Source organism: Drosophila simulans, chromosome 3L (genome assembly GCF_016746395.2).
Source record: "Drosophila simulans strain w501 chromosome 3L, Prin_Dsim_3.1, whole genome shotgun sequence".
Classification (NCBI taxonomy): domain Eukaryota; kingdom Metazoa; phylum Arthropoda; class Insecta; order Diptera; family Drosophilidae; genus Drosophila; species Drosophila simulans.
Genome location: NC_052522.2, coordinates 11923796 through 11941628, shown reverse-complemented (window position 1 = coordinate 11941628; position 17833 = coordinate 11923796). Strand labels below are relative to the sequence as shown.

General features: G+C 42.2%; 3 protein-coding genes across 4 annotated transcripts; 1 reads left to right on the top strand and 2 right to left on the bottom strand.

Moving 5' to 3' along the window:
* Window positions 1-96: 96 nt before the first annotated feature.
* On the top strand, window positions 97-7209 carry LOC6737783. The gene is made up of 3 exons (XM_016169709.2): window positions 97-410; window positions 4622-5156; window positions 5979-7209. The coding sequence occupies exons 2-3, from the start codon at window positions 4722-4724 to the stop codon at window positions 6336-6338; spliced, it is 795 nt and encodes a 264-aa protein (XP_016031565.2). The 5' UTR covers window positions 97-410; window positions 4622-4721; the 3' UTR covers window positions 6339-7209.
* Window positions 7210-7455: 246 nt separating this feature from the next.
* Window positions 7456-17743, bottom strand: LOC6737782 (neurexin-4). Of its 2 annotated transcripts, none has more exons than XM_016171370.3 (12): window positions 17263-17743; window positions 15330-15446; window positions 12878-13074; window positions 11954-12095; window positions 10714-11892; window positions 10524-10649; window positions 10146-10349; window positions 9157-10086; window positions 8918-9097; window positions 8510-8854; window positions 8311-8448; window positions 7456-8251 (listed from the first exon to the last, which is right to left on the bottom strand). In XM_016171370.3, exons 1-12 carry the CDS (start codon window positions 17366-17368, stop codon window positions 8061-8063), a joined length of 3855 nt encoding a protein of 1284 aa, XP_016031563.1. In that variant the 5' UTR covers window positions 17369-17743; the 3' UTR covers window positions 7456-8060. The 2 variants fall into 2 exon arrangements, with proteins under 2 accessions (XP_016031563.1, XP_016031562.1); XM_016171369.3 differs by lacking the exon at window positions 12878-13074 and adding an exon at window positions 12259-12455.
* Window positions 13945-15034, bottom strand: LOC27207749 (L-aminoadipate-semialdehyde dehydrogenase-phosphopantetheinyl transferase). The gene has a single exon (XM_016183424.3). The coding sequence runs from the start codon at window positions 14892-14894 to the stop codon at window positions 14022-14024; it is 873 nt and encodes a 290-aa protein (XP_016031564.1). The 5' UTR covers window positions 14895-15034; the 3' UTR covers window positions 13945-14021.
* Window positions 17744-17833: the final 90 nt, after the last annotated feature.

Below are 17833 nucleotides of genomic sequence, written 5' to 3'. Positions count from 1 at the left end.
AGGGCCTGTGGAAAACTCTCGTCAGCTGAGAGCTTTCCCCCTATTTTCTGGTCGGGAAACATTGGCCAGACAACGACGCCGGCGCCGGCTGCAAAGACAAGAGCAAAATTTCACACGCAGCATAACAATAATTTCAGTCGCGTTTTTCACGACCTGCCCGCGGTTGTTGTTCCAACAAAGTTTTCCTTCTTTTCTTCCAAACAACAAAAAGAAAAACACACACACACAAAAATAAAACATTAAATCGGGGAATTGTTTAAACAATCGTGTGATAATCGTATACACATATCGCTGAAAGTGTTCCACTTGCTGGCTGGGAAAGTGTGGAAAAGTCGGAAAAGCCGGCGGAGTAAAGGGATAACGAGTGCCAGCATCCCGGCGAACCAAGCCCAAGGAACTTTCAACATTAGGTTCGGTTCGCTTTTATGTACACATTCTAGCGCTTTGGCTAATTGTATTTCGATTTTTCGCTACTCTTTCACACCGGAAAGAGCCCCTACTTCCGTTTTGCCAATGTATTTCACTGTATTTGTTCGATTGCATTTCCATCTATTTCTTGTAATTCGTACTAATTCATAGCATGTGTGTGTTTGTGTGTGTGTTCGCCTGATGCCCAAATAAATATTGACTAAACAAACTGCATGCGGGCGATGTTGTTGCTTGCGATTTATCTCAGTGCACAGCAAGGCAGCCACCCACATCGTTTACAAGGCAGCCTGAAGGCATGCACACTACCAGGCTGAGATACACTGCGAAAAAATGAGCATGCTATAACTAAAAATTATAAATTTACAGTCCGATATGATAAAATAATGCATATTAAAACTAAATCTTATTATAAATACTGCAAAATGGTTTTATTGTATTTTTTTTTTTATTGTATGCAGTTTCAAATTAAGTTTAAGAGTTATTTTTTTTTTTACCATTTTGTTTTTAATCTTTATTCAAGAAGGTTTAAAGCAGCATAATAACTAAAAAATATGCAATCTTATGAATATTATTTTTTAATATTAATATTATTTATGTATATCATATCATATTATATTTCACTATTTAGAATTCATTTGGCCATTTTGATTATTTTTGAATAACTTTTTCTCGATGTCATCACATTTTAGTTGCTCAACTTGAACTATTTTGAAAGCAATTCTAGTTCAATGACTTGTACGCAAAGCCATATATCTACTTTATTGATCTGAAATTTCTGTTTCTCGCCATGTAAACAATATCAAAATGCTCATGTCTCTGTGCTCACGTGTTTATGTGTTTATGTGTTTATATATCCGTCTAGATACCAACAATTCCATTTCGAGTGTTGCGTGTTTACGACATTCGACTGCTTTGCATGCTCATCACTGGTTCGTTTATCACCGGCGATTGCAGCGGCTATTAGGGTCGTGTGCCTCCAAACTGTATTCTCAAGTTTTGGGGTTCCACACTTCCACCTCCATGACAAACGAACCACCAACATCCCGCCCCCGCCCCACCACAAACTTGGAGACTGGCAGACAAAGTGTCTGGCGTACTCCAACAAATGCCAACAACGAAAACATCAACAGCTGCAGCCCGAATGACAATTGAAAGGGACACAAATGAGCATGCAAAGAACGCCACTCGACTGCATAGACGCCTCTCTCTCCTGGCAGAGTGGGTGGGGGATATACCACCCAACCACCCATCCATGCACCCAGACATTACTCATACGACGCGTTGCCCGTGCGACAAAATACTTGTACAACAATGCGGCACAAGTGACGACGCGCCGCTGACTGTTGACAGCTTTAGCGTCACTCAGACCGACTTCGCTGGTTCTCCAGTTGGAATGCTTGTTGTTTCCACCGCCCAAGGTGTTGTTTACACACACACACTCAGCCTTTGCAAATAAATGTGAATTTGTGCACGCGATTTGAAAGGGGGCAACTATCCCGGATAATGCTCGTTCCGAATGGCAAGTGTTTGATACAATCTTCTTTAATATGCAGTGAGAACATCACTCAGAACTTGTATGCTGCCTCCAAGTACTTTTCCTACTTCAGTTTGTACCTAAAAAGCCAAGAATATGCTTTAAATAAATCATAAATGGCCAACATATAAAGCCTGCCCTAATTTATTCCCCCGCCGAATTCGATTAAAGTCCAAGTGAAAGTCCCCCACATAATAAAATAAATTTCGAGGGCTTTGCAAACACACATACACGTAACATCTGAACAAACAGATTCACATAAATAAAATTCCCTCAAAATTAGTGCATATACTCAATTTATTTGCCACCGCATACATTAAATTTTGTGATTTGTCCGGACCCAAAAATTGATATAATAGGAAATGAAAGTTGGCTCCTTCCGCATGAGTTCGCACCTTTGACAAATCAAGGGTCTGCCCCGCACACTCGCCGCACTCACACACATTTATTCGCATTTATTCACTTTTATTCAGAGACTGTTTTCCTGACACATTTTGTGGGTCACTTCAGGAGTTGTGAACGGAGGACCCGCATAAATTCAGAAGCAGCTGGCTGAAAGTTTTGGGTATTGTTTATACGATACAGGGAACGTTCTCCATTTGAAATTCATTTCGTATGCTGCACTGCTCGCCACTCTTATGCTCAGCCAAGTTTTCAATAAAATGCTACTGATTTCCAGCGTGACGTCATTCGTGAATGGTTGCCTCCATTTGGCATTGTTTTCTGTTTTTGTGGCGCAACAAAAGGCGAAAGTCAGGAGCCGAAAAGCATCGGCAATCAAAACAAATCGAAATAGTTTTTCCCTGGCAGCTGCTATATGTATTAATTAAGTTGAGGAGGAAACACCGTGCACTCGAGGTCTACTTATCCTATGCTATGAGTGCCCTACAGATACAAGGGGTATATTATTTTTAAGCACATCTTGAGATTTTGCAACCTTATAGCTTAATCACTCACAAGTATTACCGATGAAACAGCAGGCAGGTGGTTTATTACGTTTGTTAGTTACAGAATTGTGTTATAATTTAATTTTTTTTATTTATACAAATTTTTGTTTAATTGATTGTAATACTGAAACCATTCAGGAGTGGCCTAATAACAATATAACTAAAAAGATACAATTTAATATGCGTTTTAAAGTTAGAGAATCTGAAAACCCTTAAAAATTACTACATTTCCAATAAGCTATAAAGACAGTTCAATCCAAAGGAATAATAAAGATTCTTTACGGAATATACATTTATTAAATTATTAGTTAAATTTATTAAATTAAGAACTTAAATCTTATGTATCTTAAGGATATGCCTTTTTTAGTCGCTTTATTCTTAATTATTTTTACACTTGATCTTCGAGAATCCGCCTAAGTTTCCATTCCCATAGGAACTATTTTACTGAAAGGGTATTTAAAACTTCGTATATATATAAGCTGCCCCTATTTTATTCATTAGCACCCATCTCTGTTGGCTCAATTGCAGTTGCCCAGCGGCATGCCCACTATATGTACCCATGGCCCACTCTCCACCCATTCCCGGATCCCATTCAGCTGCCCATTGAGGAGCTGGCTGGTTGGCTGGCTCATCGTGTCCGTGCTAATGACTGCTCGCTTTGCCTTTTGATTTTTTGGCAGCCGTGCCGGCCGCTTGGAATGCCATTCAGCGTGCGTAGAGGCAGGCGTGTCCCTTGGCCGCCTGGTTGCCCCGCTCCTGGTGCACATGAATTTATAATTGCATCATTTTTGGACACGCCAATGTAGCCGAGGATGACATTCAGTCGGTCACTCGACTGCAGTTGCACTCGCTTTCGCATTCACATTTACATTCACATTCGCACTCACATTCGTATTCGCATTCGCAATCGCAGTTGTATGCAAATTGTGAATGCGAGTCCGCGAAAAGCCGTGTGTGGCAACTGGCAGGCCTTCTCGGGGAAAATTTCGGGGAAAATTGAAAAAGGCACACCGATGCACTGGGCGGCATATATTTCGTGCTGGGCGCCCCTTTTTTGTTTATTTTCATAACTATGCAAAACAGAAATAACACGCTGGCCAAAAGCGAAATATTGAAATATTTACAAATAAATACAAAGAATTCTTCCTTCTCTCGCAGATTATCAATTTAAAGCACATTCTTCTTTGTTAAAACTGACATTTAATAGTGGACTTGATGTTTTTGTTTGCGAACTATACTATTTTCTTGACTGCTTAACCATATATAGGTGTTCATTGATGTTATTTAAACAAAAGTGAATTAATACGCGATTATTATACGATTATTGGCAATTAGATACTTAAATGCAATTCAAGTTGATTTTGAATGACTTGAAGCAAAATCCCATGTCAGTCAATTGAGTAAATGATATGCAAACAATGCATTGCAAAATGGAAATCCCCGTGAATTCCATTTACCAATAGATATAATTAGCTGATTTATAATTGTAATTAATTATAGCACAAGCTATAGAAAGAACTCTGAATGTATATTCCTTACAACCAACAAAAATAACAGTTTCACTTAAAATATTTAAATATATGTAGAAATATTTTAGATGACTTAAATGCACTAATTCTCCTTAATTTTGCTTTGACCTGCACTTCCTAATATATAGTTTAACAATTAAACATTTATATTATTCACTTAGCAATTTATATCTTTAAACCAGAACGCTATGACCAGCCAACTTTGAGGAGCACTGGGAGGACAAACACGATTTGGGAACCAACATATCATTAGCCAGTTAGTGTAAGCAGTATCTTTGCAAGATGTTCGACATCACCTGGCTGCCCACCGCCTGCGGATCGCTGGCTCCGGCCCTCATCCCGCCAGCGCACATCGTCATCCTGTGGTACTTCTGGGAGAACTACGCCCGCTACGTGGACAGGCACTTCTGCACCTGCTCCTGCTGGGACACCGTCTTCAAGGGACCCTACGAGTCGGGCGTGGCCGCCTACAAGCACATGTACTTCAATGCCACGCCCAACAGCTTCAAGATGTGGATTCTGACCGTGTTCGCCGTGATTGCCCTGTACGAGTGCATCAAGAGGCTAATCGCCCTGATCCTCCAGCAGCGCGTGCGGTACTCCATGCTGCTGCTCTTCCTGCTCTCGATATTCTCGCATTACTATGCCTGGTGGGCGTACATCAACTACTACAACGATGACTACTACAATCAGTGGAACCACCAGCTCTTCTTCACGGTAAGTGAAGGACTAGAACACTGAAAAAAACTTTTGTACATAACTAGAAGATTATATACTAGTAATAAGATATATCTTCAGGTATTCCAAATGATGTGTTTGAATAGTACTGGTATACATTTTGGAAACAAATATTCTAAAAATGTATCTAAATGTTTTCGAACCAGATGGCCAGTCGTAAAAGCTAATTGGATATTTGAAAAGTTTTTCAACGTGTACCAGTTCAGATTGCAACTTACAAGTCAATGTCAAATATCGCAACTACGTGCCGTCATATGTTTGTGCCCTAAGCCATAACTGGCCATCCATAATTTATTGGGAAAGTTCGTCCTGCGCGAGTGCGCTCAAAACTTGCACAATATGCGCTCAAATTCGAACACTTTCCCGCACAATTTTCGCACTTTTCCCGCACTAGACCGCTCACCACCCATCACCCATCACCCACTGCCCACCACCCACCAGTCCAGTCCGCCCAAGTCTACATAGCCATATTCATGGAAATAGAAGTATGGCAGAGTAATAAGTTTCGAGAGCAAATCCATCCATCCGACCAAAGTTTTAATGAGTGGGCTGCCCTAAAAGTGCGAAATTAAAAAGGGCCAATCGCTAAAATTATACAGTCACGAGTTCGGGAAGAAATATAATTATATTTATTTTTTTTTCATTTACCAGAAGCCTTAAACTAATTACTTTAATCAGTGTAATAAATGGATCTCATCTATTTATATCATATACTCGCAAAAAGCAAAAGCACATCTATATCCCCTAACTGAATCCTTTCCCATCTCAAAGCTGCGCTCTTTTACACTTCATTTCTTCCAGGTAACCGAGTTGTTCTCAACGGTGCTAGTGATGCACCTGGCCAACACCACCAACGTGGTCACGCCAAAGAAAGTCTTCTGCATCGTCGGCATCGCCCTGCTGCACATCCTGGCCAGCAGCTTTGATCAGTTCTTCATGAATGTGGTGCGCGGCGAGGGTTACGCCCACCAAATAGTACGAGACATTGGATTCATGGTGCCTGATCTGCTCCAGCTCTTCGTCCCAGTTTGGCTGCTGCGACAGGCACGTCGCGAGTGTTATACCACGCGACCCTTCCACCGAGATCGGAAACTCCATCGGGATATTGTGATGATGCTGTGCCTGGTGTCGCTGCTCTTTGTCATCTGCACGGTTTTGTGAGAAAGGATCATGCTGGAGGTGTACGAGGAACGATACGGAAAGGTAGTGCCCATGCAGGATGCGGCTGTTCAGCTGCTGAATCGCTACCGGATGCTGGCCAGTGGAAATGTGCACAATTGAAGGTGATTGCTTTTTGGTACTGAACGGATTGTGGGTGGACAATAGCGGCACTTGCCACAGCAGTAAGTGTGGAATATCCTGTATTCCTGTAGAATTTCGTATTTTCATTTAACGTTTGTGATAGTTTTTATTTTCTGTTGAAACAAACTGAGCGGACGACGACCATATCGATAAGCATAATTATCAACCTACGATGGTACATAATCAATACAACAAACTGTAATCTTCCATTTAGAACCGTTGACCGATACCGATGTTAAGTGCATTATCATTATTAACCCATAGTTGAACTTAGGTACGATGTAGTGAAATCCATTCCTGGACATCCCGGGAACTTACGAGTAGAAGGGTATAGCACCCATAGTCACAACGATAGACAGTTATTACAGGCATGAACACATGTGTAGATTAGTTATGGAACAACGATGCGGATACTTAATATTGATAATGGATTGTGGAAGTGAAAACCCACCCAGTGTTATACTACCTTAACAAGTTACATGTGACTTAGACTGTTGTTAGATAATAACAATATTATACATGTTCATCGTGACAAACCAAAATATTCCAGTACATCTAGTAGATAAACCACAAACGAATAACAAATAACACAAAACCAAAATCGTAGTAATCAAAATTAGCGTTATACTATATTGTTACGATTGACTTGACACCAAGGAAATCAAAAACATGCAGATATTAATATTTGGAATAGCCTATACTTATACACATATATATATTTATATTTTAGTATACAAAATTATATTGAATAAACTTTAAGAGACTGAATATCCAGTAGTTTCCTTAGAGTGCCAAAACGGTGAGTCCAACACAACCAATTTCATTTATTTGTAGTTCTCTTTTATTGAAAGATAAAAATTTTAATTTTTTCATTGTCTCTTTTTTGTAATTATATATATATATTTTTTTATTGCTATATATATCTATATACACATGCTAATGTATATTTGAAAATTTCAAGTCAAGACATTCAAAATGCATTTTCCAAAAATACAATTTGTTTTTAATGCTTTGTGTTACTAAAGTAGCCGATTTTGTTTAGCCACAAAATGATTTTCATGTTCTTTTGTGTGTAAAGTAGAAGACATTTTTAAATTAAACGTAAAGCGAGAAAACGTATTAAAAATAATGGAATGTTCGTTCTTACATACTCGCGCAATAGAAATACATAAAATAGGCGGCTTTTGGTGAGCTACTCCCAGGCAGCTCCCTTAAATAAGTTTTTAACTTAATTTTGCAAACAAAAAGTTCATAAAATTAACTAAAAATGGACGGTATTCTGTGATAGAAGAAATTTCATTAATGCCGTCAGACAGAACCAAAGAATAAAAAAAATAATAATTGCAAAATGTAGCCAACCAATTATAAATCAAATCTTAGCATTCACTTGCGCAAAACAATTGGCAGTGCGTGGAAAAGTATTTTATGTCTGTAATACGTGGGTGAGCCTTTTCCGTGTCTGTTTGATTTTCACTTCGTTCTCATCTATTTTTTTTTATCTTTTGGTGTGTCTGAGTGGTCGCTGTTGCGTGTCTAAGGCGATTTATAAACGATTTATGTGCATATTCTTGCGACCTTGGTTTAGATAAAGATCTCTGTTCGCTTCCTGACTTGATGGCCAGTAGTTGAGTGCAGGACAGCATCGTCTGGATCGTCAGCTCCATCGGCACCCTGATCCTCGTGCGTCAGGTAGTCGCCTTTGTGTCGGTGCAAATAGCGACCGATAAGGAAGAACATAAGAATCAGCAGCAGGAAGAGAATGACAAGCAGACCTGAAATAATGTTTTGTTTCACTAATTTGTTTCAAGTGGTGAATAATAGTTTCACTTACATGCCAGCAGCACAGAGTCCACTTCGTTGTATGCCTTGCGCAACTTCTCCTCATCCACCAAGGGTGGTGGCCTAGTCTCGATTTCAATGGGCGGATGCGTAACTGGCTCCACTCCGCAGAAGTCTTCTGTCAATTGAGCTGTAACATACGATTACGTTTAGATTGTACTACTAACTATTATTTAACAGCAACTACTTACTGCCCAAAGACTTGACATTCTTGGGAGGATTCTGCTGGAACATCAGCTTCAGTGGATAGATATCATCGAATTGAACTCGCGACACACAACCCACGAAGCCATCTGTCATAGATTCATTTTTGCCAATGTACATGTACTGGATATTGTTGAATTGAGCATCCGCTGAGGCCTTGATATCAAAGTTATACTCGACCGGCTCGTAATTGTCGACCTTCAATACCACTGTGGATCCACCGTTCTTGCGCATGAAATGCATGTCGTGGTACTGACCCAGGCCAAAATGTTTTTTGGGGAATATGATTTCCTGTCTCTCGAAACCGAAATCAAATACGCAACGCAAGTGGCCTGAAAGAAAATGAGTTGAATATGACGTGGTTCACACTCAAAAGTGTATGCCAATCAATTTACCAGAATTCGATATTTGAATAGTTAAATATTCGCCAGTTAGGTTGGAAGAGAAGCCAAGTAGAAATCCCTTCGGAATGGTGGTGGTGAAACCGACGCGAATATTCTCGGCAATTGTGGAGCGGAAGGAACCCTCGAACTCGTAGCGAATAATCGAACTGGAGCGTAGGTTGACACCAATCTCTGCAATAAGTAAATGCAAATTGAATAAGATGCAATTACTGCAGTATCCAATTACCCACCATCTGCGCAAATAGGTCCTTTGAATGCGCTCCAACGGCAATCGCAGCTGTAGCCATCGTATCGCTCGATACAAGTGCCATTGTTTAGGCATGGATTTGATTCACAGCGACCCACACAGCCGGTGCTGATGCCGTATAATCCACGCTTGGAGTAATCCTTCAAGTCAACCATCTTTCCGTTCAGCAGCAGTGCACGAATGCATCCTACGTAACCATCGCGGTACTCAGTGGTGGCGCCAATCACCAGATCCGAAGTTAAGTGAAGGGCACGCACTGGACCCGGCGGCTCTCGAACCTCAGCCTTGATAGAACCATCAACCACCAGACGAGCCTCCTTCCTGTTGCGCTCGACACTCACCGTATGCCAATTGTTGTCGTTCAGGTGATAGCTTGTGCCCACATTAACGCCCAGTGGACCACTTCCCGCCTGATACTGGAATTGCAATTTGTTGCCGCCATTGAGACTTAGCTTAATGTAATCTGTAGGTCCGGTAGCATGGAAGATCACAGAGTTCTCTTGTGTGGTACGGAATTCCAGATAAATATCTCCGGAGTGACCCATATCGAATGGTGGTAAGTTAATAGAAGCATCGGCAATGCGGAAGGTCACCACATTACTGAACAGATCATCGCCCTCACAGCGCAGCGGTCCCAGTGTATAGCGACCCATTTTCTCGTCCAAGGGAGTTCCAGTGTCGCCAAACTTCACAGCTCGCACGGGAAGGTACTCCTTCTCCCGGATATCACCACCATCCTCCATCCATTCCAAGCTGTTTGAATCGCAGTTGCACCACTTTGTGGGATCGTGACACTTGCCCAGGATTCCACACTCGCACTTACGAGATCCAGGAAGAGCTCCAGCCCAATAGTCCATCGGTTGATTGTGGCGAGAGATCCACCAAGAGAAGGGACGGAAATTTCCGGCCTCAGCTGGATACAAAATTCCATTATAACTCTGAATCAACTCAAGTAATCGCATTACTACTCACATGGCGAATTGAAGAGTCGGGAGGAGCGGCAGGAGTAGCTCAGGCGCTGCCAGCAGCTATGAGAGCGATTCAACAGAGCTTCAATTTGCAGTTGGTTGGCATCGTACATGATGGACTGCTCAAAGGAGCCAGGCTCCTGGAAACCATCTACTGTTGTGGTGTGCTCTTGACTGTGACTGAGGGTGGTAATCACGCGTCCATCCGCTGCAAAAACATCAATCAATGTCATAAGTTTATAAAATTAGACATGTTTTAAACCATATAATATGTATGACATATTACAGATGATATAATAATTTGATTGATGGTAATTTTTCAATTTAAGGAATGAACAAGGAAGCGTAGGAGTTCTATACAATTCAAGCGATATCTACTTACAGTAGAACTCGCAGGTCACTGGGAAAGGTTCGAGGGGACCACTGCCATCCACATCGAGATTCAAGTTCACACGCTGCTGCACATGCTGGACATTCTTGAGAGCCAAGCAGGACAATGGATTGTTTGCTAAATAAGAAAATACAAATAATATGTAAAAACAAGATCGAGCTGAAAACATGTGAGAACTCACAAGTATGGCAAACTGCTCCGGCATAGCCAGTGTGTCCGCAATCACAGAAGAACTCCCTGGAGTTTTGGTGACAAAGACCCTTATGCTGGCAGGGATTTGGGTTGCAGCGATCAATCATCTGGCAGGCATCGACGACGACATCATCGCCACAGCAAACCTCCTCGCCCTTCACCCAGTCCTGCGGTAATTTGTAGTTTCCATCCACCGAAATTAAGCGCATGCAACCGACAAAGCCATTTTTATCCTTTCCACCAGCAATATAGTACTGTGCTCCAGTAGCAACCTGCAGGCTCTTCGTTGTGGTCATCGGTCTCTGATCAATATTCAGAATCAAGCGATTCTTTTCGATGGATATAACGAACGAATGCCATTTGCCATCATTGAACTGATCGTCGTAGTTGTCCAGAATGATTCGCGCTTTGTCCTTGACTTTTAGATCGATCTTCACTTTGCCAAATTCCAAAAAGACCTTTAGGTAACCACCCGAATAGAAGTCGTGATGCAGCATTACTCCAGTTTCCTCGTAAGTACGGAAATAGAAGGAGACGTTTAGACGCTGGGAGTTTTCATAACCCTTCAAACGGACGAAAGACGATCGGGTAGTGAAGGTAACCGGATAAATCGGAGGCGAAGGACACGCGTAGATCGTGTTTACCCTAGTGAAGAGATATCCCTCTCCCAGCTCAGTGCTGTCTTTCATCACTCGAATAAAGTTGGTCGAATTGAAGTAGATGTTTTCTAAGCAACCGGAGAAATTTTGTTGGACAATCAAGCCCTCCTGTACGTTGGGCACACCACCTAGATACAGCTCCCGATTAAGATTCAGTCGCGTAAACTCCCCTTGGATGCGTCCTCGTACGATGACACGATCCACTGAGAAGATTATGTCCCTTTGATTCCTTGAGATCACAACATCATGCCACACATTGTCATCCAGCAGGCTGCCCACCGATAAGGAGGTCATCACCCGCGATCCCAAATCCAAATTCAGCACCATCTTGTTGTCCTTAAGCTGCAGGGCATAGTAATCCCCTTGTGTGCCGCGCGAATACATCATCACTCCGTTGGCAAAGGCCGTCTTGAAGCGGAAGCGGATGGACTCCTTGGTGGAGGTGATGGGTTCCCGCCTCAGATCATAGCGCACCAAGCCAGTGCCATTAAAGTATAGGTTCTCAGAGACTAAATGGAAAGGTTTGGGATTAGAAACGTAACAATATCAAAGACTCCATTCAACACTTACTGTAATCGCAGCCGTAGAGCTCCACACGCATGGAAATACGATCGTGCCACCTGGTGGGATTGATCCTCACCCATTGGGCAATAATGGGCACCTCGAAGACGTTGTAGTGAATAGAGTTGCCATCGGAGTTGCCCTTGAACATCTGTGATGGATACCATACATATATATTAATATTAAAATAATCAACAAACCAAAAAAAAGAGTAGTGCTAAGCTATAGTCTAAAGCATTAATCCATCGCCATCCTTTAAGCCAGGATTAGTTGTGTTTTAAGTGTAGTTTTAGTTCTAGGATTAGTCACAGTACCTGCGGCTCGCTCGTGGGATTCACGTAGGAGCGCCAGAACTCGCCATCATCCGAATACTGGACAATGTACTCCGTCACGAACTCATCCGTATGCATGCGTCCCATGGTGGCGATCTTGCGCACCGTGCGCGGATCCCCCAGGTCGAGTGTTAGAAAGTGGTTATAGGTATTCTCGACCGGTGTCCAAGCAGCGTTACCTGCACAAGGTGCATTTACCAATCTAGTTAGTCGCAGTGTCAGAGTGTGGAGAAGTGTGTGGTTGTTTTGTAACAGAAGTAATCTACAGAACCATTAGCCAAATGAGTAACAAACGCATGCGGGACGAATTAAATCATAAAAAAAAGAACCAAGCACAAAAGCAAGCAAAAGTGTTAATGAATTTATGTAAGGATAATCCGCTTTCGCAGATTCAGGGTTCACCCAACCACCATTGATTTTGACAGAGAAAAAAATTAATATGTATCCTTATCGATATGAAATATGAACGGGAGTGTTGAATGGAAACATATAAATCCATACTAGTTTCTTTTCTGTGCAATAAACCACCACCAAAAGCGATCCATTCTCTCTAGGATTAGCGATACACATTTCCAATTGTATGTGGAGATCAATTGTTTACCTTGACATTGCCGCCCGGCTCTTTATAGTCGGCAAACTCTAGATCGGTTATGCCATAGCTAATGGTGTACTCGGTGACGTACTCATTGCTATGTGGTCGTCCTTGCAGCGCGATGTGCGTCACGTTCCGCACCACGCCCAGGTCAATAATCAGACGCTGGTCGAAGTCCGAGTTCTTCGCGGACCATGAGGTGCCAGCTGGGGTTCGCAAATGGTCATGGGATGATGGGCAATAAAATAAAAATGATACAATTTAAACCAAAACAAAGGCAACATAAAATAAACCTAAAGTGGGGGGCAGCATACAACAAATGGGAATTCTACGCTCTATAATTGCCTAGAACTAAGGGGTTTAAAATTACGCTAAATCAGCAGCAGGGGGTGTTTTCAATTAATAAACCATAATTTAGGGGCGATCGCGATTGACAGCTGCAAGTGGTCGAGGTCCTTCAGCACAAGGATCAACCCCTGCCCAAAAATGTGAAAAAGGATTTGGGTAGCCCGAGGGTTGAGTTGGTGGTGTCAACACAAAATGGGAGAGTTCGCAAATGGTTAAGCATAAACAATTGCAGTCGTGTGCCATTGTTTTAATTGCTCAGCGCGCCAAATTGCAAGCAGGTGTGACAAAATAGTGTGAGAAAGTCCAGACTGCACAGATTTCTCAGCGCACAATCCATTCCCCAATATTTTTAAAAGCCGCATTCAAGTTGCCTTTGTCCGCCGTTGGCAACGTGCATATCAGCCAGCCATCGTGTTCCCATCGATAAAACTTTCGGCAATGCCAAAAATAATTCAAATAAACGAGCCATTCAGTGCTACCCTTGCGGATGGTTATCCTTGTTGGCGCATAAATTCAACCAAAACCAATGTCTGGCCCCTGTCTGAGTCCCGTCCCGTTTACGGGTTCCTAAATTTCGGTTTATGGCCTTTTAAGCATATTTCCGGCTTCGTTTCGTAGCGTTTGTTTATCCAGTGCCAGGCAAACAAACGATTTTTTGTTGGGGTGTGAGCGCTGCGCAACATGACAACACAAGGATTACAAACTATTCCAAATCGGGCACACAACCATTGAGAAAATATAAATGCATGTTTATTCTAGGGATAACGATGTTTTTAGAAGCTAGTTTCCTTATATCTCTTAAACATCATGATCGCTTGTAGGGCTTAAGAAGAGCCTTTTGGCAGTAGCTGATCACATCCTCCAGTTCCGAATCTTCACTCTTCACGAGAAGTTCCTCATCTTGCAGAAACTTGAACTTTCCATGCTCCTGTGGCAAACAATTTCGGAATGCAATGGCCGCACAGTAGTCCTCCTGCAATAAATGTTCCTCGAAATGCCAATTGTCCATGGGTTTGTCATCACAACGCAGGCTGGTACCGATCAAAGGGGAAACTTCCGTCTCCAAACTGCGAGTAGTGTCCACCGAGAAGGTGATCTTTTGCAGATCCACAGTGATGCCAACACCCAACTCCTTGACGTACGCCTCCTTGAGACACCAGTGGCGCATGAAGGCCTTCACCTGCTCCCGCTCATCATGGTGTGGTCTTCCAATATAACTCCATTCCTCGGTCGAAAACTTGCTCTTCATTAGGCGAAAGAATTCCGACAGCGACTTGCCACCACTGTACTCGATCTTCATGACATCTGCGCCGATTCCAAAGTCGGGATCACTGCTCTCTCCCGCAATGCCCGCCAGAAGTACCAGGCTTCCCTGATGGGAGACATTGAAGCTGAGAGGTGGTCCATCGTAATCCTCCCCCTTCACCCAGTAGGGTTTACCCCTCACATCCCGGGCGAACTTCACTTCGGGCGGCGGCAATCCGCTGCACGTGCTCACATATTTTCGCATCAAAAGACGGCCAATTAGCGAGGACAGAAAGTCATCGATGAAGTGGAACTTCATGAGCCGAGCTCGTTCCTCCGGTTGAATTGAGGCCACCGCCTGGCTCAGTTGAGGTAGTGTGGGCCTCCAGCTGCCCAGGTCAAAGGCCCAGCGGGTGCAGATGTGTTTGCTCATTTCGATGCGTTTTGTAACTATCTAATTGCTTTTATAATCATTGTTTTCGGGGCGTTTTCGCTTTGCAATGTTGTTTTTAATTCGCGTTTGTGATGCAGTATGGCCAGAAGTGGAGCGGGTAAAAATCCCCCAGCGCCTTATAAATATACTGCAAATATACTGCTCCACCAAATGCGGGGTGTTCCCATTTTCAATTTAAAAAATTTAGAAATAAATAAAAAAAATGGGATAACTATATGTGGCATTTACAAAAAACGATCTAATAAACTGTATATCTATAAAAATATGTACCTAAAAAGGTTCTATTAAAATAAAAACATATTATCCTATGAATTTTTGGCGCAGCATTTCGAAATAATAATTGCTAATGGAACAACTGAAAGGCAACTCAACTTTCGAACGAATAACTTTCAACTAAAAATCAATATTACTCACCGTTTAGTCGGGCTTTGTCGGGTCCTCTTTCCGTCAAGGATGATGTGGCCGTGAGGACGGCTCTTTCCATCAGCGGCTGGTTGCAATCGTAGTCGGAGAAATAGTCCGTGAAGGCGTCTGAAAGAGTGCAATATCGAATTATAAATATCCGGAATTCCATGACCCATATATGTACGAGTGTACATTGCTGGGCGAAAAAGTGAAACGCAAACTGTCACGGGCGCAATTAAAATTGAGATATGAAGAATCTGTTTGGATGGCGGCCAATAAGCTGAAGTACTTCAGCCGGGACATAATCATTGGCCTCCTTTTTATGGGCCCATAAAGAAAGCCACATCTATAAGGCAGCAAGAAGTAAACAAATTGACTGATGGGTAAATATTTGCTATTTTATTTAAGAGTTCCTTAGTTCTCTGTTTTCCGGGTAAATGAAGTCGTACAAGATCGATTGAATTTGCTTGTAATGAATAAATATCATATAAATAGAATCTATACAATTGAATCTTTAAATTTCACATGAAGTAAGAAGGGAATTCCTATGAATTAAGACAATCAGCATTAAATATATTACTCTTAAACATGTATCTAGCTCGCTGTATAGATGAAATATTTAGCACTAGCTAGATATATTCCTTAATAAGCAGGTTCTACTGTTCCAAGAGGCTGATTCTTGTCTCATATTTGCATCATAATATTTTCCGTTGACGAGAGTCTTTTGGCCCCTAGGATCCGTGACAAAAGCGTGCGGATGTGGGGGCCAGGTCGTGTCGGAAATCCAGACAATTGCCCCTGTCTGCTGCAACCCCCAAGGAATTGTTTACAATGGGTGCAGCAGTAGCTCCTCCTAGGCAAACAGCACACTGGCATTTTCCTAGCGGAGTGGGGGAAAACAACCCTTGGGAGGTCATTCGGAGTTCGTGGGCACTTTAAGCTGACTTTGAGCCTTGGGTGGAGTGGTAAGAATCAACCTGATAAACTCGAAAGGAAACCGAGGAAACACGCATGACAATCTTCTGGTAAATAACACATGTATATAACCAGTTTGAACTACTTTTTCGCTACATAATTGCCCAATGGTGATTAGAAAGAAAACGAAACACATAGAATCTGGCTAATGTTCTAAATGAAACAAATATGACGAGGTCTGAAAGGCCATTTCCGTCCATCTGGGGGAAACTCGAAGTGCGAATGATGCTATTTTCGGGGCAATAAGAACCGAAATAAATTATGAAAATCGACCAAAGTCTGGGAGGATATATGTCGGCTGTCTGCTTTCGACTCTTCAAGGCGTGAAAGTGGCAAATTAATTGCGCGGCATTGTTTATTTTTAGTCATAAAAATGTTTGCATATCATCGATAGATTGTTTATTTTTCAAGATATGTGGAAATTTGTGGGGAAAAGCGCTTAAGTCTGTTGACATATGGAAGGATAATGATAAAATCACGTGTTTCACACAGCATCATCAATCAGCAGATGCTTCCTATTTGCCGCATGCGCATTTGAAAAGCCGGATAATAAAAGCAAGCACAACTGGGGATGCAACCGGCAAATTTGGTCATTGCTCCCCCGGGAAGATTCATAAAAAGTCCGGAAATCGAGAATCTAAAACCCCAACGTCTTTGCTCAAAACGAACGAGTAAAAAACGGGCGTTGTTAAGCGGCATTTTTGTTTTGCCACCGCTATTCGTAAGCAACCGTTTGATCGCTCTCCGCGCTCTCCCGTTCTCTCCGAAACTCTCGCGATCGCAAAGAGCGAGTTAAAAAGCGAACAACGGACCAAAGGAAAATGGAAGAGCGAGTCTTCAGCTTTGGGGAACACGCCCAAAAAGTTGGCTTACAAACAATCGACGTTTTATGTCACATATTGTTGGGAAAATCGAACCGAAAGGATCTGAATTCATGGTTTTTTCAATGGAATTCACTGGTTTTTACCTGCTTGCACCGATTTAATGCCATTATTGACCAGCAATAGGAGGCATAACAATCCAAACTGAAGCGAGGAAAATGCTGCTTTCGTATTGCTCCTGGGCGGCCTCATCTTGGAGGCGGTTAATTAAACACTATCGCTTAGTAGATTTATAAACACATCTATATTCGATTTCCGAAGAAGTTTAACACCAAAATGCACTTTTCCGCTGGAAAAACCACCGTGAAAAGCTGATGATTTGTGGCAACGCGTCCGCGGTGTTAAAAACGTTGGACTGCACTTTACGCTCCGATTTAAATCGATTTTGAATTTATGTAATTTATCCACTGGGTGTACGGCTCCAGCAGATCACGCCCACTTCGGATGAGTTTCGTTTGAATTAAGAAAATAATTATCGCAACGCGGATGACACACGAACAGAATGTCTCGCTGCCAGAGTGACCATGACTCAAACGTGGCAAGTTACCTAGGGAGTCACCAACTGGTAGTTTATCGCGTGAGCTAAGCTATCGTGTGATTGAGTATATCAAGTATTTACAAATTATTTCAACTGCTACTATAAAATTAAATTTGGTG

What these genes read in the sequence shown, in the direction of transcription:
- LOC27207749 (XM_016183424.3), bottom strand. Translation starts at nt 14,894, where the DNA reads ATGAGCAAACACATCTGCACCCGCTGGGCCTTTGACCTGGGCAGCTGG.
- LOC6737782 (XM_016171370.3), bottom strand. Translation starts at nt 17,368, where the DNA reads ATGAGGCCGCCCAGGAGCAATACGAAAGCAGCATTTTCCTCGCTTCAG. An exon ending in AGCCGGGCGGCAATGTCAAG is followed by an intron (nt 12,096 to 12,877) that starts GTAAACAATTGA and finishes TATCCATCACAG; the next exon opens with ATGTTCAAGGGCAACTCCGA. An exon ending in GGACTCTGTGCTGCTGGCAT is followed by an intron (nt 8,252 to 8,310) that starts GTAAGTGAAACT and finishes ACATTATTTCAG; the next exon opens with GTCTGCTTGTCATTCTCTTC.
- LOC6737783 (XM_016169709.2), top strand. Translation starts at nt 4,722, where the DNA reads ATGTTCGACATCACCTGGCTGCCCACCGCCTGCGGATCGCTGGCTCCG. An exon ending in ACCACCAGCTCTTCTTCACG is followed by an intron (nt 5,157 to 5,978) that starts GTAAGTGAAGGA and finishes CATTTCTTCCAG; the next exon opens with GTAACCGAGTTGTTCTCAAC.